Genomic DNA, 23,554 nt, shown 5'->3' on the forward strand with positions numbered 1-23,554 from the left:
GTGCTGGGGAGATGGGAGCCCGGTGGGAGGGAGGGGGTGTCCAGGTGGCACTGGTTGGAGCTCAGTGGGGCAGGAGTCGGGCTTGTCAGGGTAAGGGTTTGATGGGCCTGCTTAACAGGGAAGCCCCAGCTGCAGCTGAGGGGATGCCACATGTCCCCCCTCCTCCCAATTACCCTCCCCAACTCATCCCCTACCCCCCTCCCTCACTCCCACATTCGACTGCCTCCTCCCCCTCTTATCCAGCCCCACCATGGGCACTCACTGTTGCACAGAAAAAAGTAAGGGGAGCACAACTGGCACTAGGATCCAGGAGGCAGCATTCAGCTGCAGTCAGTGGAGCTGAGATGCAGCCTCCTTCAGCTGGGCAGTTCTGCGCTTGCAGAAATGAAAGGGGGGCAGTGGCAAGTAACCCCATGTGCCCTCCATGCCTTGCCTCTGTTTGGGGAGATATCCCCCAAAAATTGCACCCATAGTCCCATTCTCCCTCTCCCCAATCCCCTCCCCCCACAGCTTCCCTTTGCAGGGAAGCACAGGCATTCTGCAGGAGGGGAAGGGGGGGAGGTTCGTTCTGTGGGCAAGCAGTCCTGCAGAATTTCCCCAGAAGTAATTTACTGTAGGCTTCTCAAGTACAACTTAACTTCCCTCTCTGCATGCCTTTTGCTAGGAGCACAGCAGGTGACCAATTACCAGCAAGTTGAGTGATGTGGAGAAAGTGGATAAGGAAAAGTTATTTACGTACTCCCATAATACAAGAACTAGGGGTCAAATGAAATTAATAGGCAGCAGGTTTAAAACAAATAAAATAGGGTTACCATATTTCAGCAAGCAAAAAAGAGGATGGGAGGAGCCCCGCCCTAGCCCCGCCCCCCCAGAACTCCCTACCCTCCCCCCGTTCCTTGTCCCCTGACTGCCCCCTCCTGGGACCCCTGCCCCTAACTGCCCCCCAGGACTCCACCCCCTATCTAAGCCTCCCTGCCTTTTGTCCCCTGACTGCCCCAATCCTTATCCACACCCCCACCCCCAGACAGACCCCTGGGACTCCCACGCCCCATCCAACCACTCCCCACCCCCTGACAGCTCCCCCCAGAACTCCCAGCCCCCCACCCTCCCGCTCCTTGTCCCCTGACTGCCCCCTCCTGAGACCCCTGCTCCTAACTGCCCTCCAGAACCCCACCCCCTACCTAAGACTCCCTGTTCCTTGTCCCCTAACTGCCCCCTCCTAAGACCCCCCCAACTGCCCCCCAGGACCCTACCCCCTACCTGTACCCTGACTGCCCAAAACTTTCTCCACTCCCCCCAAAAAGCCCCCCCCTGAACTCCCGACCCCCCCCCCCCCGTTTCTTGACTGCCCCCTCCAGAACCTCCCTGCCCCTTCTCCTGCCCCCTGGCCCCCTTACCCTGCAGCTCAGAACAGGGTGTTGGGCTCTGTGCGAGCCGGACACGTGGCTGCGCTCCCCAGCACAACACACAACCCGGTCCCTGGCCCTGCACAGTGCTGCCAGACCAGGACACTGGGCTGCAGGGGAGGAGGAGCTGCCGGCTCAGAATGCAGGGAGGGAGGGAGGGAGGGGGGGGGGGGGAGAAGGAGGAGCTCCTCTACAGCTGCTCCGGAGTCCAGCCCGTGACTTTCCTGCAGCCCTCCCAGCCGCTCGCTCTGCTCTGCCGGGGAGGGGGGAAATCCCGGACATTTTGAGTGATTTACAAATTCCCCCCGGACGCTATTTTTAGCACAAAAAGGAGGACATGTCCGGGTAAATCCAGACGAACGGTAACCCTAAATAAAAGGAAGTTCTTCTTCACGCAGTGCAGAGTCAACTTGTGGAACTCCTTACCTGAGGAGGTTGTGAAGGCTAGGACTAGAACAGAGTTTAAAAGAGAACTGGATAAATTCATGGTGGTTAAGTCCATTAATGGTTATTAGCCAGGACGGGTAAGGAATGGTGTCCCTAGCCTCTGTCAGAAGGTGGAGATGGATGGCAGGAGAGAGATCACTTGATCATTGCCTGTTAGGTTCACTCCCTCTGGGGCACCTGGCATTGGCCACTGTCAGTAGACAGGATACTGGGCTAGATGGACCCTTGGTCTGACCCGGTACAGCCTCTCTTATGTTCTTAAGTTGCTTGCATGTGTTTGAAATGAAGCCATCCAAACTTCTAGCCACACCCAAAAAACAAAAGCCACCAGCAGTCTGGAATGTAGCCCAAAAAACTAAGTCTTTCTGAATCCCCAAAACCAAGACTGAGCCACCACCCTTTTCCATTAGTCAGCAAACCTACAAGAAAGACCTGTAAATCAAGGAGCTCTCTAGAAGATATCTTATTGTACACCTGCTTGCTCATGTCCAAGCATAAAAGGAGGTGATGGTGAACTGAGTTAATCAGAATTCAAATAAAAAAAATAATATATTGAGATTTTCTTGCAGTGTCAATTGGAAATATAATTTGAGTTTCCCCTAAACCAGGTACTGATTTACAACATTTAAGGCTAGTTTCTTTCTTCTGATGCATTTTAGATTAATTATGGTGTTAGAAGAAGAAGAATGCACTTTTTGGGGTGGATGGAGAGTTATGGGGATTACTCAGAGGTAAGCCCTTGTCCTTAAGTTTTGTGTACTAATTTTAATTATTTAGGGACATGACTATTGCTACCTTTTCCAAAAAGACAGGAATTGCATCTACCACTACAGCAGATGATCTGGGAAGTGCTTCCATCATGTAGGTTAAGGCTCGACAAGCATGGTTCATCTATTAAAAAAAGAGAAAAAACTTAGATGACGGAAAAAACTTAAGTTTTCAAGAAAAAAAGATAGCTCATATCTCATGTCACTCACAATATCAAAGTTGTGCTCCATCTGCAGCAATGTTATCTATAAAGAAAAAAAATTAGAACTGATTACTCATTTACTAATTTGGTACAAGTTACCAAAAGGATATTGTTTCTTACATTCTACAAGTATTTGAAAACCTGTTATCATTTCAGTTTAGTTTGACTAGACACACTGGATCTCTTTGAAGTTGTCACAACAGCTACTATAGCGTTTAATGAAAATTGTTACAGGAGTCCAAAACCCAATTTAAATGGAGAAATACACTTTCTACAGCAGAGAATGCTAAAGAACTTTAAAATACACAGTAAAGATATTTCTGCTCATATGGATGAAGCGGTTATTGATTGCTATTACACATTACAGGTTATTGGCTCTAGATGTCCTGTCCTTGTCCCCCCCACTCATCCAAATGTACAAAGCTCACTGACCATGCAATGTAGTCAATATAAAGGATGTTCATTGTTTTTAAAAATACCAATTTTTGTTCTGTGCGTGCACACACACACGCATGCACAGCCCTTATCTTCATGATTAAGGTTTCTGTACACACATTGCTTCTGGACTGTGTCTTTAAAAAAAATAGATGATTTCGGGAGTGACTTTAAGTCTGATAAACACCTGAAATAGAAGTTTACAACAGAAAGTTCTTCCTCAAGCACTTCTGTTTTCTCCCATGTCACCCACATGCACAGGAAAGATGCCATCAAAATTCATAAAGCTGCCAACTTATCCACTTTTAAAGTTCTGTGAACTCTGCCTCTTCTCATATTGCTCACAAGTCACTCCTCTCTTGCTTTGGTTACAAGAACAAGCAGCTGAGACTTCCACTTTCATTCTAAAGTAATTTTATTGGTACCGTATCCATCTCAATCCAACTTCCACTCATGTGTCCATTTGTTGCAGCCTGTCTTGATACCCAGACTGTAAAGTTCTCTAGGGCAAGGATAGCCTTTGTTACTTGTCTACACAATGCCTAGTGCAATAAGACTCAGTTTTACTGGAATTCCCACATGCTATCATAACAGATGGCAGTCATGCTATAACAGAGCATGGTGCAGCTTAACACCTGTTATGGGTCCACAGTCCATTTAATGCCAGGGAATATAGGACTTGAAGTCCACAAGGATCACCTGCTGATACACTGAGTGCTTGGATTTTATAGCTTATAGGCATGGCTACTGTAGATTTGGAGGACAGCATGGAGTGTTCTACTGGGAGCCCTAAAGGAGAACAGTTGTGGCCACTAGACTTCTTCCAGGAGAGCAAGAGAGAGACTTGAGTGGGCCTATGTAAGAAGGCCCAAGATTGCAAGAAACTATCAAAGACTTCTGGAAGGACTGTTCACAGATCCTAGTCAAAGGGCTGTAGAGAACCCCTGCAACTGAGGGATGGAAGGACTGTTACCATTATACATGGTAGGAAGATGTATTAGCAGACTAGTGAGGAATCTATGGAAGTCAAAGTGTGTACGACAAGCATTAGAATAGTAAACCCCAAAAGGAGATATTTTGCTTTTGAGTCACATGTTGTGTGGGGAGGGAGGCACAGCCACAACCCAGATGAAAAAGGGTAAGCAAACCCCATATACATACACATACCTTGATAGAACACCACAGCAGTCTTCCTAGGTACTAATATGTAGATGGAAAGCTATCCATTTACACAGACATGTCTGTGTGTACCTGGCTACATGTTAGAACCCAGGAAGACTGCTGTAGTGGCCTGTCAAAGTGTATGCATTTATGACTGGGTATTGGGGGTGGGGTGTACTTCCCCTCTATATTCAAGATATCTTCCTAGTCCTCTGCAGTGCAACCCAGACATGGAATTTTACAAAGTGTCTATGTATCAAATACTCCCATGAGCCAGTCTAGAAAGGGTACTCACCACACTGGCTACATAAAGTCATTGCCCCTCATCCAACCCTGCTTTAAGGGCACAATGCCCTCTCTCTCTCCAGCCAGCTCACACTCCAATTAGGAGCCTCACAGCTACCAAAGAAATCTGTAGGAGTACAGGATTAACCTATACGATTTTTTTCCTTTTATTATTTAGCATTGAAGTGTGGAAGCCATGGGACCTAAAATTGAAGAGAAGGGTTTAGTAGTTTGTTAACTAAACTACCGTCTGATTAGAGGAAGTTGTTGAAAGTGAAAATATTTTGTTGATATCATAAGCCTTTAATGCTATTTCTAAGTCCAGATGAGCCAGAGGCTACCAAATTTAGAAGTTTCAAGAGTACTTCTACTTTACTGTTGAATCCTTTTGCTATATTTAAATACTATGTTTCACATAGAAATATATAAATAAATGTGATCCTTACCAAAGCTGGTACAACACTCTTGACTGGAAATCCACCTAATGTTTCTTCATTCCCCATGACCAACAACTGACACATCTCAATTACCGCCTGTAGCTGCTGACTTTCATCAGTGGCTTGGAGCCCCTGAAGAAGCTGTTGGGCTTTAGAACCTAGGAAAACAGTTACCTGTTATAACTTGTAAATATTTAAGGTAATTAAAAGCTCTGATCACTTATCTTACCAAACAGAAAGTTTGCTTTCTGGGTGTTCTGTGATTTCACAGATTTATTAATTATTATTATTATTTATTTATTTATTATTTTTTTTAAAGAGTCAAATTCTGCTCTTAGCTTCCCTTGCCATGCAGCTGAAGTGAGCATATGGGAGCAACTGTGCTAAAATTACCAAAACAATCTACCTAGCATAAGACAGGATGGCTACGGTGGTGGGTGGTAAATATCACTTCTTCTTTAGGAAGTAAGCAGCACATACTACTGTGATAGCGAACATTACACTACAGCATAAGAACTAGATGGCAGACGACATCCCCTTGTTGGTGTGATGTGCTGGCAGGCCTGGTAACTGGGCCTCCTCCTAGTTCTTTTGACTGCTAGGTAAGCATCCCAGCCTGCTGCATTGTAGGTATGCTGAAGAGGAGGTAAGAAGAGGGTAGGATTTGGTCCTTAGTAGTCCCTGCTGACAGCACTGACCTGTGTTTCAAAGAGGTGCTCAAACAAACAATTATCCCTCTAAAATGATTTCAAGCCCATCTGACCATTGTGCATTAGGGATGCCATGACCAAAACAGTTTTCAAAGCCTAGTCTTGAGTATGGCTTTTCAAAAAAATCATAAAAATAATCCTTGTTTCAATTCAATTAATAGTTTCTTCTTGTTAAAGAAGTATATATAAACCAAACTAAATCCTGAAAAACAAGATGGTACTTTAAAAAAAAAGGAAGTTAAGCCAAACTTCACTTCTTAAAAAGAAGGAAAAAAAGTTAAATGCTTGTAGCCAATGTTCCACAATAATGGAGGAAGGGAGGGAAGAAACTTAAGTTTTAGTGTGCTGGAGTTCCTTACACTATCCACTAGATTTAATCGTAAAAATTAGTTGTATTTAAATCCTTACATAGACAACATTAGATTTACTAGTAGCCAAGTTTAACCAGTCTGTAAGCTGCTGACAGAATTAAGTCAGACAAGATATAGTTTACTTACTAGCTCCACTTCCAATTGTCCTGTGGAAAAGCTGTGACATCCGAGGACCAAGAGGGCCAAATAGGTGAGGAGGAAGACCCCTCGCCTCTAACAGAGCTAAAAGCAAACACAGGATATTAAACAGCCATTTTCATAAAAAGTTTCCATGTAATTAAGTCTCATGAACTTATAAAGTTAGAGTTTTGAAGATTTAATACAGAAAAAGAGAAGATGACACTACATGGATTTCTCCTAAGACCAATAAAGGCAAGTGAACTCCTTGTTACCCTTTACTCAAGTGTGGCTTTAAGTCAAATGTGAATCAAGGCTGTGAAAAGACAATCTTTTTTTTTTTTTTTTTTTTTTTTTTTATAAAAGAGCCAGGAGGAATTTTGGAGTTGTGTCAGTTTCTCTGAAGTATTCACATGAACATAAACATTTATATTTTTTTGATACTAGAAATAGTAGGCTCTAACTTTTTTTACAATAGTTTTCATTCAGACAAACTAAAATGGAATGGCAAATTGGGCAGAACAAGAGAGTTGTACAGCTGTACAGGAGAAGTAGAATAGAGGATGTTATTGACTGGAGAGAAAAGCATGGCAAATGGAGTTGTGAACTGTTAGGGGAGCTGGCTTGCTAGAGTCTAAAAACTTCTGGAAGCGGCAGAACATCTGTTAACAATTTTATATTAAGTCATCCTGTTTTTCTTGTCTGGAGAGTTGACTTCAAATGTGTGTGTGGGGGGGTGCTTCTCATTTTCACTGAGGCAAATCTGAACATTGCTGATCAATGCTACAAATGGGTGGTTAGCGATTAACAATCAATATTATTTGACTCAATTTGCCTAACGCTGCATGAACTGTTAGCAAGCAAACCATTGCTCTTTTCCCCCGCTCTTCCAGCATTTAAGAATAAAAGAACCAGATTTTTGCCCCAAATCTATTTTTGCAGAGGAAGCGATCACCACAATTCCTTGCACCAAAGTAGTAGAAGATTGTTGAAGTGTTTACAGAAGACAGGCAAGTTAAATGCAGAATTTTGTCCAAGTTGTCAGTTTCTGAAAGGACATGCATTTCTGTGCAGCCCATGCATCAAACAAGCATAATTTTTAGCTCAACTGGATTTTATTTGGTCAAAACCTGGGAATACAGGAGGGTGTTGAAGAAGCAAATAACGCCATCATTATCTAAGAGCAGATACAAGAAAGAGTAGTGGGCCTAACTAAACTTGCACTTGTGTTTTATAAACTAAAGCTATTATTGGCATCTTTTCAGATTTGAGGAATGAACAAGCTTATGAACTGTATTCCATATTCAGTGTTCTGTTTCATCGAAAAAGTGTTTAGACAAGTGGAGTATGTTTATTGGGTTGGGAAATCAGTAACCAGTGCAAAAAGAACTCATGTAGTACTACATGAGTTAAGACACTCAAAGTTCAGCCTGCTCTAGTACTGCCAAATTCTTGAGTGTCTACTGTAACACAATTTTTCCCCACTACATTATGAGTAATTACAGTAGGCAAAGCAGCATGGTCACCAGCAGGAGGGGAAGGGGAGGAGATGAAATAGTAGGTTTTTTGAATGGGTATCAGCAGAGAGAAAAATATCAGAATAATGTTTTTATAACACCATGTACCTACACCTCTACCCCAGGTCCTCGGGAGCCAAAAAAAAAAAAAAAAATCTTACCGTGTTATAGGTGAAACTGTGTTATATCAAACTTGCTTTGATCCGCTGGAGTGCACAGCCCCACCCCCCCGGAGCACTGCTTTACCGTGTTATATCCGAATTAGTGTTATATTGGGGTAGAGGTGTATATACAGTATCAACCCACCATATTAGCCTAGTAAAAGCTTTTTACCTTGTAGTCTTCCCATCTCAGAATCATCTGACTCACTTTCTCCAGAAGTTGTCATGCCTACAGCCCCCGCAACAGAACTAGATGCTAAAGAAAGAAAATATTTTAGAGTAACACTGACCTAAGATTTATTTCAAAATGCTTCTATTTAAATCAATAACTAAAACTAAACCCCTACTGACTTCAGTAGCAATTGGACTAGGCTTCTAAGATACTATGTATTTAGCTTTGATTCATTTAAGCAATATTCTACAAAAAAATAATAGTGACAACACCTATACAAGTTCTAGGGTTTCTCCATCATAACTTGCACAGAAAACTTAATTGTACTTCTGAAACAGGTATTTTAACTTTCAGATATACATGCATAACTTTGGATAAAGTCTGGGAATTCAGTTTAAGTAATCCAACTTGTTACACTGCACTGAAGCAAATCAATGCCTTATTTTCAAGCCTGAACATTTTAAAGCTTTTTCTAAAAGCCAACATAACTGGAGAATTGAAATAAACTGATGTGCTGAATTAGGGTTGGATTGCTTATACTGAACAGTAAGTTATTCTGCAATTATTTCAGATACTGTTTGGGGAATAATGTTCTCTTCAGTGTGAGGATATCACTAACTTCATGAACAGTTTTTCCTATTGCCGCATAATCAGTGCAGAAAGGCCAATAATTTAGATACTAGCCAAGACTATTAGGAAAAATACATTTTTCTACAAGCATTATAAAGCTAGAATACGTAGGGTAATATCAAAAAGTACAAAAATGCTTTCACAACTGAGCATCACAACCAAAAGATCTTTACTATAAAAAGGACAGACTTACGTAGTATTGACTGGTTACATACAGATTCTGATAGTAGCTTGTCAACTAGCACACTAAACTTATGTTTGTTTCTATATGGTGGATAACGAACAGTAACATTACTAGTACAGTAGTTTGGAGAAGAGTTCAAAGTTATGTCACATAAGCAAAAGGCCTCTGCACACAACTATAATTAAACACTTGAGTTTCAAGGGAGTAGTAATCCCTTGCTCAGTCAGCATCAAGAAACGATATTAAGAACTCATTTATGCCTTTCCCCCCCTAATTTATTTGAAAATAAATAAATAATGAAGCCCGATACTCTAAGGTTTACATCAATGTTTTTCAGAGCACCAGACAACAGGTGTCGTAAAGTTTGTGTTTCTTCTTACCTGCTGCTCCTTGTGGAGCCTCATCTGTACGGGCAGCTGAAGAATTAACTCCATCCTGGTTGTTATCAGGATCAGCCATTTTTTCCTGTCGGCGAGCTTCAGCTGCTCCTCTTTTGCCCAGGCCAGAGCCTCGCCGACTAGAAAGGCAAGTATAATGGTGTAAAGTTCCAGGTATTACCAATTAAATGGACACAAGTTTCTTATCTAACAAAAGACCACTCAAAAACAAGAACCAGTATGGAGTATTATAAAGGAATGTTGACATTCCTAGCTATTCCTCTGAACATTCTTCAGCTTTTTTCCCCCAAAGGGGACAAGGATGCAATTGCATCCATTTTATGTTCTTGGTATCCACATTAACACATATATAATGAAGAATACTATAGATAGAACAAGTGAATACTTGAATCTTGATCATATTTCAAAACTGATGCTGAATAACTGACCACCACTAGCATTTAAGTTCAGACAATTGAGTGCTCATCTGTGACTAAGTGGGAATTTTCTTAATATTTTTGCATGAGTACTGTGTGCTGCATGTTTACCTAGGTAGATGGAAAGATGGTTTAATATTTGTAGAGACTCAGAGGACCAAGTGTGAATGTCACCTGGCTGCCTGGGTCCAGACAGTGGCTGGACACTTCATAACTTAACACCGGGTGGGCAAAGTTTTTGGCCTGAAGGTCACATCTGGGTATGGAAATTGTATGGCGGGCCATGAATGCTCACAAAATTGGGGGTTGGAGTGCAGGAGGGCTCCGGCTGGGGGTGCTAGCTCTCCAGTGGGGCTGCGATTGCTCTGGGCAGGGACCAAAGGGTTTGGAAGCCAGGAGGGGGATCAGGGCTGGGGCATGGAAAGGGGCCGGGGAGGGCAAACTCTGGGCAGTGCTTACCTCAAGCAGCTTCCAGAAACATCAGCATATCCTGCCTCTGGCTCCTATGCGGAGGCGCAGCCAGGCGGATCTGCCTGCTGCCCTGTCTGCAGGCACCGCCCCTGCAGCTCCCATTGGCTGTGGTTCCCAGCCAATGGGAGGTGCAGGGGCAGAGCTTGGGGTGGGGGCAGCATGCGGAGCCCCCTGGCTGCCCCTACACATAGGAAGTGGAGGGGGGACATGCCGCTGCTTCCAGGAGCCGTGTGGAGTGGGGCAAGAGCCCAATCCCGCTCCCCAGCTGGAGCATCAGAGCGGGGCAAGCCTCAGACCCCACTTCCCAACAGGAGCTTGAGGGATGGATTAAAACGTCTGGAGGGCTGGATGTGGCCCCTGGGCCACAGTTTGCCCACCTCTGACTTAGCAACTGATGACCGGGGGGCCCACCCTATGCAAGAAGCCAGCCAGCTGCAACAAGTTGGCAACTAAAAAGTTGAGGTGGAGGCCAGGTGACCTGCTTTGCTAGAGAAAGACAACAAAAGGACAGGGGAGGAGCAAGTGGGTATGTTACAGGGTAGATTGCCGGAAGCAGGCGGCTCTCTCCAGTTTTGGGACTCTCTGGGGGACAACCAGGGCTCTGGGTCTGACCAAGATAGACTTAGCTATAATTTTCTGGTTTCTGTGCTAACAACAAATTTTTCTACACTGTGTTCAGACAATACACCCTTTTCTTTTACAACGCGGGCTGAGAGTCACTGCTGACTGAGGAAGTTGGGAGTGCATGACACCCCTTTGTGCGGGGAGGAGGAGTGTAAGGTGTCCTATTCAGGTGGTCTCACTGCAGGGAGCTCATGGCATGGAACATGCTGACAGCTAGAGTTTGGTCCCAGGAGACACTGAAGCCAAGGCCGCTTAGCCTAGTATAAGTGCGCTGTGAGGGGTTGTCATACAGAAGAGGGCCCTGCCAGGGTTTGATTCAAAGCTGTTCCAGAGCATCCATGACAGCATCCTTATGCATTAGATTACGCCACCATTTAAAAAAAAAAGTTCAACTGGTTTTGCTGATTGTTTCAAGTTTTTTTTTAAAACAGGAAAGGGTATGAGTCAGAAATTCATACTTTCAGAGGCAAGAGTAGTTTGTTGCACGGGTAGTTGTAATGGGGTCAAGGTGTTTGTCTGAATTCACAAAAACACTGAACAACATAATGCCAAATTCATAATTTTTCTGAGTAGTATCACACTTCAGAGTTTTTCCTGAAGTGTTAGAAAAATGGCTGCCGATCAATAAAGTTATCAAATGCAATTTAACAAGCTTAGTTCTTTTCTTTCCACCTAAAGCACTTTAAAAAGTAGATCAGACATTGTGTAGCTACAAAAAAGCCACACTTGAAATTTCATCACAATTTCTGAACAACTTTTGACATTTCCCTAGTTGCTTGCTTGGAAGCTTAAATTCCAGATATAGAACTTCAGATTAGCAATAGTTGCAGACATGTCTGTAATGGCAGGTTTTAATGTAATGTTGAGGATACAGGCCTGCTAAGGAACAACAATGAGAAATTAAGTCATTTAGAGGTGTTCTCTTCCAACACAGTTTAACTAAGAAAATTAGTGTAAAAGGAAACTTAAGATGGACAGACATTTAGGATGGCTTGCCCTATCTTAAGTACAAGCAGAATGACCCCATCAAGCTTGTACAGAAGGACTTTGCCAAGACAGACTGGGGCATGTCCTTTAACAGTACATCTAGAAAGGTTACTAGTCCCCTAGATTCTGGTAGAGAATAGCCCGAAAAGGCTAAACAGCATCTATATTTGCATCATTCACTTGTTATCTGTGTGAAATCAGGGGTGGATTTTGCTGAGCCCACTACAATGTTGCAGGAGAATGAGAATAAGTCTCTGACTAAAAGCAACTCATGGTAAAGCAAGTGCCTGGTGGTTAAAAGCTTTGTTAAAATACATATGGTCATTTGTTGCAGATTTGATGGTGTTTAAGTGTAATTTTAGCTGCAATCTTTGACAAAGGGCACTCTGTCCTCCTCAATACCTGTGTGAAATTGACTAACAGATGGACTATCAGTATCCTGCCACAATGGGCCACTGTGGGGAGTCAAATATTGATATCACGCGACAATTGGCCAAGCTACAGAAGCTAATCTGGCATTTGTATGTACAATGGCAGGTTCAAGTATATAGATCTGATTATTCTACAGCTTTGCCTACAGACTTAAAATGCTTCACCCTCCCCCTCACATTTTCCATCCCCAATGATAAGTTTGACATAAGGACTTACTCATTTCTGCATGTTCCAGCATAACTTTCTGGTTACAGCTAAATGAGACTTATGTACTTCAAATACTCTGGCTTACATGGTGGGATACCTTTAAAATAACTAAACTTGCCTCAAAGTGATCAACAGCTCGCAGCTGTCACCATCTTAATGGGACTTTTAAAGTTTGAATCTCTTAAACACAGTAAAATTTTACTTCTGGATAACCTGAGATCAAAACAGCTAGCTCAAAATTGCAGTTGATGCAGTCCACAATACCCGAAAGTATTTTATCTAAGTTTGGATTGCATGACAAACAAGCAGCCTTTATTGCTGCACCCTCTAAATTCAAGCTAACCAGTTTGGATTTTTACCCCAACATTCCAAAAATCTTAAAGCTGTTTTTATTCGCCATGTGATACCAGCAGCTATCCCAGGTTCCAAGTCTATTATATTTGAGTACCTGATTTCTTATCTTGCACAAATCTGATGTTCATTGACTCAGGCCTGGTCTACACTATAAAATTAGGTCTATTTAGGTTACCTAGCATTGACCTAGTGGTGCATGTGTCTATACTCATTTCTCTGCTGCCAATATAAGCACCCCTTATGGCAATGCAGTAACACCACCTCCCTGAACAGTGTTGAGCCATGGTCAACCTACTGTGGTCAACACAGAGCAAGCATAGATACCACAAGACCCAACAGTCCTCCAGCAGCTGTCCCACAATGGCGGACACTGATGCTCTAGTCACAATTGTGACCTCAATTGCCAAGAGGTCACGGAGACCAGAAGCCACCCCACACCTTTAAAAACCCTCATGTATTTTTGAAATGCCTTTTCCTAATTGCCCAGCTTGGTGAGCACACCTGGCAGCATTCCCTTGTGTGCAACTGCCCAAAACAACCATGCTGCCTACATGTTCTAGATATACTTCTGCTTGGACAGAAGCTTTGGATCTCTTGGTACTGTGGAGAGAATAGGCTATGCAAGAATAACTATGGACCAGCTGTAGAAATGTGGACATCTACGAGAAGATGGTACAGAGGATGCAGGGAAAGGAGTAAGACAGGAATCAGCAGCAGTACTGTGCTAACGTAAAGGGACTTCAGTAGGCCAGGGAGGCTAACAGTCGATTTGGTGCCAAGCTGAAGACCTGCCACTTTACCAGCGAGCAGCATACCAGACTGATAGAGACCCCACCAGTACCCCACAGAACATCCTAGGTACCTCTGAGGAGCCCCAAACACAGACCCTGCCACAAAACAATGAGGATGACGACAACAGGGGACATGAAATGGGGAGGTCCAGCTATGCCACAAGCCAGGATCTGTGTGAAGCTCCAGCTAGTCAGTTCCAGCAGCTAAATATGGGTGAGTCTCTGGTAAGTGTGTTCCCACTACCATGCTTAAAAACGTACAGATGGTACCCGACCAAAATGTACTCATACTAGAAAAGACAATGATATCACAACCGGAGATAGTTATCTGCTTTTCATTCCCCTGTAGAGTTAGTCAGGATGGCCATGGAGAGCAGTTTACATAAAAAAGGATGTCCCTTGAATCCTCCTGAGAGATTTTAATGAAATTTTCATGGGAGGTATTCTGCAATCTTCTCCCACAGGTTTTTAGGATAACAGTCTTATTTCTTCCTCTCTGTTATAGGGAGCAAGGGGTAGGCTAGGTTCCCCAGGATCACTATTGGCAACAGTAATCCACTGAGGAAAAAATTCTTGCTTGCAGCTTTATAAACAAACAGTCATAGAATCACAGAAATGTAGGGCTACAAGGGATGTCGAGAAGTCATCAAGTCCAGCCCCTTGCACTGTGGCAAGACCGAGAAGACCTAGACCATACCTGACAGGTTTGTTCAACTTCTTTTTTAAAAAAACCTCCAAGGATGGGGATTTCACAGCCTCCCTCAGAAGCCTATTTCATAGTTTAACTACCCTTATAGTTAGAAAGTTCTTCCTAATATTGAATCTACATCTCCCTTGTTGCAGATTATGCCCATGTTCTTAAAGATGCGAGGATCATGCACCTTCCTGACAAGCCAACACTGATGTCGGTGAAGCGTCCCTGGTGATCCATCAATGCTGCATAAATCATAGACAAGTAGCCCTTTCTGTTGAGATACTCTGTGGCAAGGTGGGCTGGTGCCAAAATATGGATGTGGGTGCTATCGCCCCTCTGCAGTTTGGGAACCCCATTGCTGCAGATCCATCCACTATGTCCTGCACATTACCAAGAGTCACAATTCTGTGTAGCAGGAGAGTATTAAATGGCCCTGGACACTTGCATGACAACAGCCCCACTATGGATTTTCCAACTCCAAAATGATTTTTCACTGACTGGTAGCAATCTGGCATTGCAAGCTTCTACAAAGAGATTGCTACTCACTTCTCCATTGTCAGCACAGCTCTTATTTTGGTGTCCCTGCATTGGAAAGCTGGGGTGAGCTTGGCCTACAGTTCCAAGAATGTGGTCTTTCATATCCAAAAGTTCTGCATCCACTGCTTTGCATCATAATGCAGGTTTGGGATGACATCTCACCAGTCAGTGATTGCTCTGGGCCCCAGAAGCAGTGCACCGCCATCTGCAGCTGCTCCGTGATCACCATCAATCACCACCTTTAATTGGATTTTGCGATGTCTGTCTCACAGCCATCTGTCCACCACAAAATGGCCATGTCCTCCACTGCTGCGGTTCTTCCTGCAGCTCTGCAAATACTGGAGGACTGTTCGACCCGTGTTTGCCACATTCATGACAATAGCTCAGTGCTGTGTGGACTCCATGCTTCTCTCAGAGATAGTGGACAGAGAAGTGCTGCACTTTTTTTTTTTTTAAATAAAGGTCAAATTATTGGATTATGGATGGCAAAGTGAGATGAAGAAAGTTGCACGATGGGAACTTACCCCCTTGCTCGATTCACTTCTCCCCACCATGTTCACTACTGTGTCAGCAAGTCATCAATCCTGACACACTCACTACACCTAACATACTTGTCATAATCTGTATCTAAAAAGGGTCATGTAAGATATCATTGGAAAACTAATAATTCACTGGTCATTAATATTCTTGCATAGTGTGTGTATACATAGTGTACAAAGTTACGAATATGTACTAAAATTATGTTCTGAAAATATGTTTGGCAAGCAACACAGTCTGCACTGGACAAAGGAATGTTTATTTGTTTTATCTGACCAGCCTGGCTGTCATGTAGAAACAAAGAAGGTACACTTGCATAAAAGATAAACAAAGCCATCAACCTAACAAGTGTGTGTGTGTGGGAGATAGCCTGTTGTGAGAGTCTGACCCTCAAATGATATGTAGTTATAAAAAACTGTTTAAGTAAGGTCTTTTATGAAAGCTAAGGACACTGGTAATTAATATAAAATAGTAAAAAGAAATATATTAACACTATGAGGAATTGTGAACATCCAATATGTTTTAAAGTCAGTGACCAAACAAAGGGAGAAACAGGTTCTCCCACACACAGGAGGGAAGGCAGCTATCTCTTCTCTAGTGGAAATAAGCAAGGTATGAACACAAACAATGGACACTATTTACATATGAATGAGCGGGGCAGGGGTTCCACAGACGGGGAATAACAGAGTGAGGTCATCCTGAGGACTAGACAGTGAGTTCGGAAAGATGTAAGGAGAGAGAAGAAGTCATCTTGGCATCCATCACTGGATGAATACAAGGGGCAAGAACTCTTGCAAGCAGAGAAAGATGGATCCCTCAAACCAAGAGGGCTGTGATCTCTGGGAACTGAACATAGATGAGAAACCTGCTTAGGCAAATATCTTTCACCTAGGAAGAAAAGGGAAACCAGCACCTTGTATTTCTGTAGAAGATCCTGACAGAGAAAGTCAGCCATGGCTAGAAAGAACAGTAGGAAACCTACCTTGAACCAAGACCGTAGCTTGTTGTCTTAGCTACTAGAAAGTGGCTTTTACTTTTATTTGCTTGTAGCTACTTTTGTCTTTATCCCTTGTACTTGAACTCACTTAAAATCGGTTTTTGTTAATAAACTTGTTTTACTTTTAATCTAATCCAATCTAGTTCTGAGTGTGAGTTGAAGTGATTGTTAAACTGGAGTTAAGTAATAAGCAGTACTTTTGTCTCTTTAAAGGAGCAATGAACCTTATTAGTGTGTGTGTGTGTGTGTGTGTGTGTGTGTGTGTCAGGGGGTGGGGGTCACTTGGCTAGTAGTAGCCAAGGCTTAAGGAGACTGGAGCACAGCTATGGCTAGGGCCCTACCAAATTCATGGCCATGAAAAAACGCATCACGGACCGTGAAATCTGGTCTCCTCCTGTGAAATCTGATCTTGTGTGTGCTTTTACCCTATACTATAGGGATTTCATGGGGGAGACCAGCATTTCTCAAATTGGGGGCCCTGACCCAAAAGGAAGTTGCAAGGTTATATTAGAGGGGTCGCGGTATTGCCACCCTTACTTTTGTGCTGCCTTCAGAGCTAGGCAGCCAGAGAGTGGCAGCTGCTTACTGAGTGCCCAGCTCTGCAGGCAGCAGCGTAGAAGTACGGGTGGCAATAACATACCATGCACATTGTCTTCAGAGCTGGACTCCCGACCAGGAGACGCTTTCCAGCTGCTCAGCTCTGAAGGCAGCGCTGCCACCAGCAGCAGTGTAGAAGTAAGGGTAGCAGTATCACAACACTCCCAACAATAACCTTGTGACATTCCCCCACCCCTCCCCACACACACACTCCTTTTTGGACCAGGACCCAAACAATTGCAACACTTAATTTCAGATTTAAATAGCTGAAATTATGATTTTTTTTTTTAATTCCTATGATGGGATAATTGACCAAAATGGACCATGAAATTGGAAGGGCTCTAGCTATGGCATAACAATCAGGCTGCTGGCATCAGATACTCAGTCAGGGCCGGCTCTGGCTTTTTTGCCGCCCTAGGCGCCACCCACCGCCCCCAGCGCGGCAGGGGAGGGCGCCGAGCCCAGCCGCGGGCCCGCAATCCCCGACCGGCCGGAGCGCCGGGGCGGGGGGGAGGGGGCAGGGCGGCGAGCCCGGCTGGGGCTCTCGGCTCTCCCCGGCGGCCAGAGCACCGCGGGGAGGGTGGCGAGCCCGCTGCGGCTCCGCTCTCAGGGCGGAGCGCCCCGCCGCACCGCCCCCCTCCAGGCACCGCCCCAAGCAGATGCTTGGTGGGCTGGTGCCTGGAGCCGACCCTGTACTCAGTGCTCATTTGTATGCTGGCTGGAAGCAACCAGACAGGGAGCTAGAGCAGGAGAGCATTTAAGGCACCCAGGGCTAAAGGGGAGGAGGTGGCAACCTCACTGGTCTGAACTGCACCCCAAAAACATGACACATGCATTGCCAAAATTTCCCAAAATCAGTGTGCTGGATGATGGCAAGTTGCATGCTGGGATACCTATCCATGGTGCACCACATACTGCATTGACATAAGCACTCTTGGTGAGTACACTAACACTGCAAGGAGCCAACTGATACATTGGCATAAAACTGTTGATGTTAGTGTAACTTGCACCAACCAAAGTTTGTGATATAGATATGCAGTCACCTACAGGGCTGTTAGCAAAACCATGAACTAGCACAGTAATTAATTAAAAAACAAAACAAACCACACAAATTACACCACCCAAAAAACCCCCACCTCACTTCTTGTACATATTTGAGATACTTCCTGGAGAGAGACTCTCAAGACTTTACAGACCCAAGTTTATTGTGCAGATGTTAGTGCCTGAACCTTGGATCAGATTTTTTTTGGCTTGCAGTTGCAGGGTATATTAAAAATCTATTAAACTGAATATTTAGTGACTGAACAGTGTTAAACATGGTGACCGTTTCTAAACTCATGCTGCATTTTGCATTATTAAAAAGAGCTTCTTTTGGACAAACAGAGGATCCTTTCCTCCTAAAATAGGGTTACCATATTTCAGCAAGCAAAAAAGAGGACGGGAGGAGCCCCGCCCTAGCCCCGCCCCTGCCCCTCCCACTTCCCGCCCCCCCAGAACCCCCAACCCTCCCCCCGTTCCTTGTCCCCTGACTGCCCCCTCCTGGGACCCCTGCCCCTAACTGCCCCCCAGGACTCCACTCCCTATCTAAGCCTCCCTGCCTCTTGTCCCCTGACTGCCCCAACCCTTATCCACACCCCCACCCCCAGACAGACCCCTGGGACTCCCACGCCCCATCCAACCACTCCCCCCCCCCCCCCGACAGCCCCCCCCCAGAACTCCCAACCCATCTAAACCCCTCTGCTCCCTGTCCCCTGACTGCTCCGATCCCTCTCCGCACTCCTCCCCCTGACAGCCCCCCCGAGAACTCCCAACCCATCTAAACCCCTCTGCTCCCTGTCCCCTGACTGCTCCGATTCCTCTCCCCACTCCTGCCCCCTGACAGCCCCCCCCCAGAACTCCCAGCTCCCCACCCCCCCGCTCCTTGTCCCCTGACTGCCCCCTCCTGGGACCCCTGCTCCTAACTGCCCTCCAGAACCCCACCCCCTATCTAAGACTCCCTGTTCCTTGTCCCCTAACTGCCCCCTCCTAAGACCCCCCCCAACTGCCCCCCAGGACCCTACCCCCTACCTGTACCCTGACTGCCCAAAACTTTCTCCACTCCCCCCAAAAAGCCCCCCCCCCGTTTCTTGACTGCCCCCTCCAGAACCTCCCTGGCTCCCTTACCCTGCTGCTCAGAACAGGGTGTTGGGCTCTGTGCGAGCCAAGCCGGACACATGGCTGCGCTCCCCAGCACAACAAAACCCGGTCCCTGGCCCTGCACAGTGCTGCTGGACCGGGCTGCAGGGGAGAGCTGCCGGCTCAGAATGCAGGGCGGATCCGGCTCCTCTACAGCTGCTCCAGAGTCCAGCCCGGGACTTTCCTGCAGCCCTCCCAGCTGCTCGCTCTGCTCTGCCGGGGGAGGGGGGGAATCCCGGACATTTTGAGTGTTTTACAAATTCCCCCCGGACGCTATTTTTAGAACAAAAAGGAGGACATGTCCGGGTAAATCCGGACGAATGGTAACCCTACCTAAAAGGAAATCTAATTGTGATTTGCAGTTGCCAAAAAATTTACAGTAACTCCTCACAAAGTCGTCCCAGTTAACATTGTTTCGTTGCTGATCAATTAGGGAACATGCTCGTTTTAAGTTGTACAATGCTCCCTTCTAACGTCGTTTGGCAGCCGCCTGCTTTGTCCACTACTTGCAGGAAGAGCAGCCTGTTGCAGATAGCTGGTGGGGGCTTGGAACCAGGGTGGACCAGCAGCCCCCCCAAGTTCCCTGTGCTACAGCCACCCAGCAGGCTAGCAATTTCAACTATCCCTCCCCCCACTGCCATGCGCTGCTCCTGCCCATTGCCTTGGAGCTGCTCCCCAAGCCTCCTGCTTGCTGTGCAGAGGGAGAGGGGCTAATGTCAGAGTGTCCCCCTCCCGCTTCTACACCACGCTTACCCATATAGAGCAGGGTGGGGACACGGAGAGAGACCGAGAGAGCCTGGGGCAGCAGCTGCTGTCAGCTTCCTGATCATGCATTTAAGAGTGGGTCAGCTTACTTAACGGGCAGTGTGCATTTCTCTCTCCCCCACACACAAGGTGTTTGTCTATCTCCCCTCCCCTCCCCTTCCATTCCTGCTGTCTTGTAGAGTGAGAGGCTAAATTAACAACAATGCGTCTTGAGGGGTCAGACGAGTGCTAGTTCATCATTTAGCACAGGGGTTCTCAACCTGGGGGTCGGGACCCCTCAGGGGGTCATGAGGTTATTACATGGGGGGGGTCACAAGCTATCAGCCTCTACCCCAAACCCTGCTTTGCCTCCAGCATTTATAATGGTGTTCAATATATAAAACAAATATTTTTAATTATTGAGGGGGGGGGGGGTCGTCACACTCAGAGGCTTGCTATGTGAAAGGAGTCACCAGTACAAAAGTTTGAGAACCACTGATTTAGCAGCAAGGTGTTCCTTGGGAAATATCCCACCCTCTAACTTCACCACCCCAACCACGCTTCACAATCATCATAGCTGTGAACAGTATTGAATTGTTGGTTTAAAAAACGTATACTGTGTGTAGGGAGGGAGGGAGAGAGAGATTCATTGTTTGGTGAAAAAAATTTCCCTGGAACCTAAACCCCCTTCCCCCCATTTATATTAATTCTTATGGGGAAACTGGATTCACTTAACATCGTTTCACTTAAAGTGGCATTTTTCAGGAACATAACTACAACATTAAGTGAGGAGAGAGAGAGTGTATATAAAAATAATGAATAAAATTGTAGTTTACTATTACCCTGGCTTGGCTAGCAAGTTTTTATGATCACCTGCCTTTCTGATAAAAATAACCACCTTCTAAAAAACAAACGGTGACTTATAGCTTGCAAGCTTTATTCTTCTTCAAAGCAAAGTGTCCGCCAGAAACAGCTGCATACCAATGTTTTCTTTAAAAAGTACGGAAGAGACCTTGAAGGGTGTCCCACTGAAATAGCCTTCCCCCATCTCTGACTCAGAACACAATGGTACATTTGTCAACAATTTGCCGAGCTAGCCTACTATATTGTAGTCCTTCCCTGCTCGGTAATTGGAGGTCAGTAGCATCATGTAGAAGGATGCCAAACTTCACACATACTTCTATATTGGTATAAATTTCAGTGACCCAGTGGGTATTTGAATCATAGCCACTTTTTACAATAGCAATTTGAAGCCCTTTTCCATCAACAGAAGGTGGAAGCTTTATTGGATCAACTGCAGTAATAGTCATTCATAGCTCATAATCCTGAACGTAAGATTTACCTGGTGCTAGCACAGGAGCCCGTGGTCTTTTGCCGTGTGCTCCGCCGCAAACTGGGGAGCTCTGCAGGTGGTGATTCGCTGCGCTTCTTCGTAGATTTTCTTAAACCTATATACACATATTACAGAGAGTTAGGACAACACTTCAATCCACTCCAGTCTTTGTTTTCAAGTATTGCAAGTAGAGAAGCACAGCAAAAGTTTAAAGTGTTGTTTCACAGACAAGACACCAATAAATTTCTCTTCTTTCAGCCACCCACCTACTTTTAACTGCCACAACAAAGCCTTTTCTGTTTTAATATTGAAGAAAAGCTTTAATGGCTTAGCAACACAACTCAGTACAATTAATAAAAGGAATCATTAAAATGTGTTCTTTGGACACCTGGCAAAACTTTCTATGATTTTATAGCAGTGATGCGAGACCTTGCTTATGACAGGTACTACACATTACAGGATGTTGCACTGTGTATATTATCTGTTCTTTCATTATACATACTGGTAAGCAGACAACATTCTATTTAAACACAAAGGAGTGATGGAAAAGAGATTCTTTCAGCACTGCTACATTGCCAATTTTTATCTAGGTCAAGCTAGTGACTAAGAGTAGGTGCTCTAGATACCAATTGGTGGCTTATGTGAAACGCTGAGGTCAGTGTCTTCACATATGGGAGTCCCTATCATGTGATTAGTCCAAAAAGGTGAAATTGTGTATAACAGGGGGTAGGCAATCTATGGCACGTGTGCCGAAGGTGGCACGTGAGCTGATTTTCAGTGGCACCTACACTGCCTGGGTCCTGGCCACTGATCTGGGGGGCTCTGCATTTTAATTTAATTTTAAATAAAGCTTCTTAAACATTTAAAAACCCTTATTTACTTTACAACCAACAATAGTTTAGTTATACATTAGACTTATAGAAAGAGACCTTCTAAAAATGTTAAAATGTATTACTGGCACGCGAAACCTTAGAGAGTGAATAAATAAAGACTCGGCACACCACTTCTGAAAGGTTGTCTACCCCGGTGTAGAAAGTAAGACCCTCATCCCACAGATCTGGTCTGCTCAAAATCAGATTTCATGCATAATTAGTCAATAGTCAGAGGCTTGCACTACCATTGTCCATGATCTGCTTGTATTTATTTTACCTAGAGCTCTTTAATCTCCAAGACTATCATGACACCTTCCTTTAGCAGTTAATTTCCTTAATTTTAAGGAAAATTTGCCCATGATTCATCTCATCTTTTTATTAATTATGTTCACATGAATGCAGGCTTTTTGTCAAATGTTTATCTTCTAGTCAGCTTTTCCCTCCAACATTCCTCTGATACACTCTCCCTTCACAGCTCCTAGTTAATAAGATCAGTTTTCTGATTTAATGTTACCAACAATCTGTGGGAGAGGACTGACTCCTAAAAGGACAAATAATGCTGTTTTTCAGTGCAACTCTCTCTAGATGAAGCACAAGGCAATCCAGTCAAGTGGGCAAGAATAACAAAGTAAAAACAGTTATCTTCAGATAGCAAAATAAAAGTTCTCCCATCTGAGTTATAAGAGAGCATAAGGTAGCTTGAAAGAGTGAAGAATTTTGCCTTTTCTGAAACTGAAGATGTGAGTGCTTTTTGTTCCAAAACCCCATAGATTTACTCCTAGGGTAAACTTTTGCAGCACTTTTCTCAAGACCAAACATGCTCAGCTTTTAACCTTTGCTCATAGGCCAATTTTTCTAAGCCTTTTATCATATTTGTTGCTCTTCTCTGGACTCTCTCTCCAGTTTGTCCACATGCTTCTTCAAACGTGTGGTGCCGAGAAATGGACACAGCCCTCCAGCTGAGGCCTCAGTACAGACGGACAATCACCTCCCAGGACTCTTATATAAACACTCCTCTTCTTATTACACCCCACAGTATCAGCCTTTTTAACAACTGCATCACATTGTTGGCTCACTCGATTTATGATCCACTATAACCCCTGGATCCTTTTCAGCAGTACTATTGCCTAGCCAGTTATTCCCTACTTTGTAGTTGTGCATTTGACTTTTCCTTCCCAAGTGCAGTATTTATTTCACACTTGTCTTTATTTAATTTCATCTTGTTGACTTCAGACCAATTCTCTAATTTGCCACGGTCATTTTGAATTCTAATCCAGTCCACTGAACTGCTTGCAACTCCTTGGTGTCGTCTGCGAGTTATAAGCATACTTTGTATTCCATTGTTCAAGTCATAAATGAAAATATTGACTAGTTGCAGAGGCAGT

The 23,554-nt window shown here is 44.5% G+C and overlaps 1 protein-coding gene across 4 annotated transcripts in view; it reads right to left on the reverse strand.

Moving 5' to 3' along the window:
- TRIP12 (thyroid hormone receptor interactor 12) overlaps nt 1-23,554 on the reverse strand; it is a 172,410-nt gene that overhangs the window by 71,120 nt on the left and 77,736 nt on the right. For all 4 annotated transcript variants that reach the window (XM_054040670.1, XM_054040669.1, XM_054040673.1 and 1 more), the window contains 7 exons: nt 21,307-21,412; nt 9,384-9,520; nt 8,190-8,273; nt 6,349-6,444; nt 5,151-5,299; nt 2,831-2,866; nt 2,649-2,744 (listed from right to left, as the gene is read on the reverse strand). In XM_054040670.1, coding sequence (XP_053896645.1) covers nt 2,649-2,744; nt 2,831-2,866; nt 5,151-5,299; nt 6,349-6,444; nt 8,190-8,273; nt 9,384-9,520; nt 21,307-21,412 — 704 coding nt within the window. The remainder of the gene's footprint in view (nt 1-2,648; nt 2,745-2,830; nt 2,867-5,150; nt 5,300-6,348; nt 6,445-8,189; nt 8,274-9,383; nt 9,521-21,306; nt 21,413-23,554) is intronic.

This window comes from Malaclemys terrapin, chromosome 9, assembly GCF_027887155.1.
Source record: "Malaclemys terrapin pileata isolate rMalTer1 chromosome 9, rMalTer1.hap1, whole genome shotgun sequence".
NCBI lineage: Eukaryota > Metazoa > Chordata > Testudines > Emydidae > Malaclemys > Malaclemys terrapin.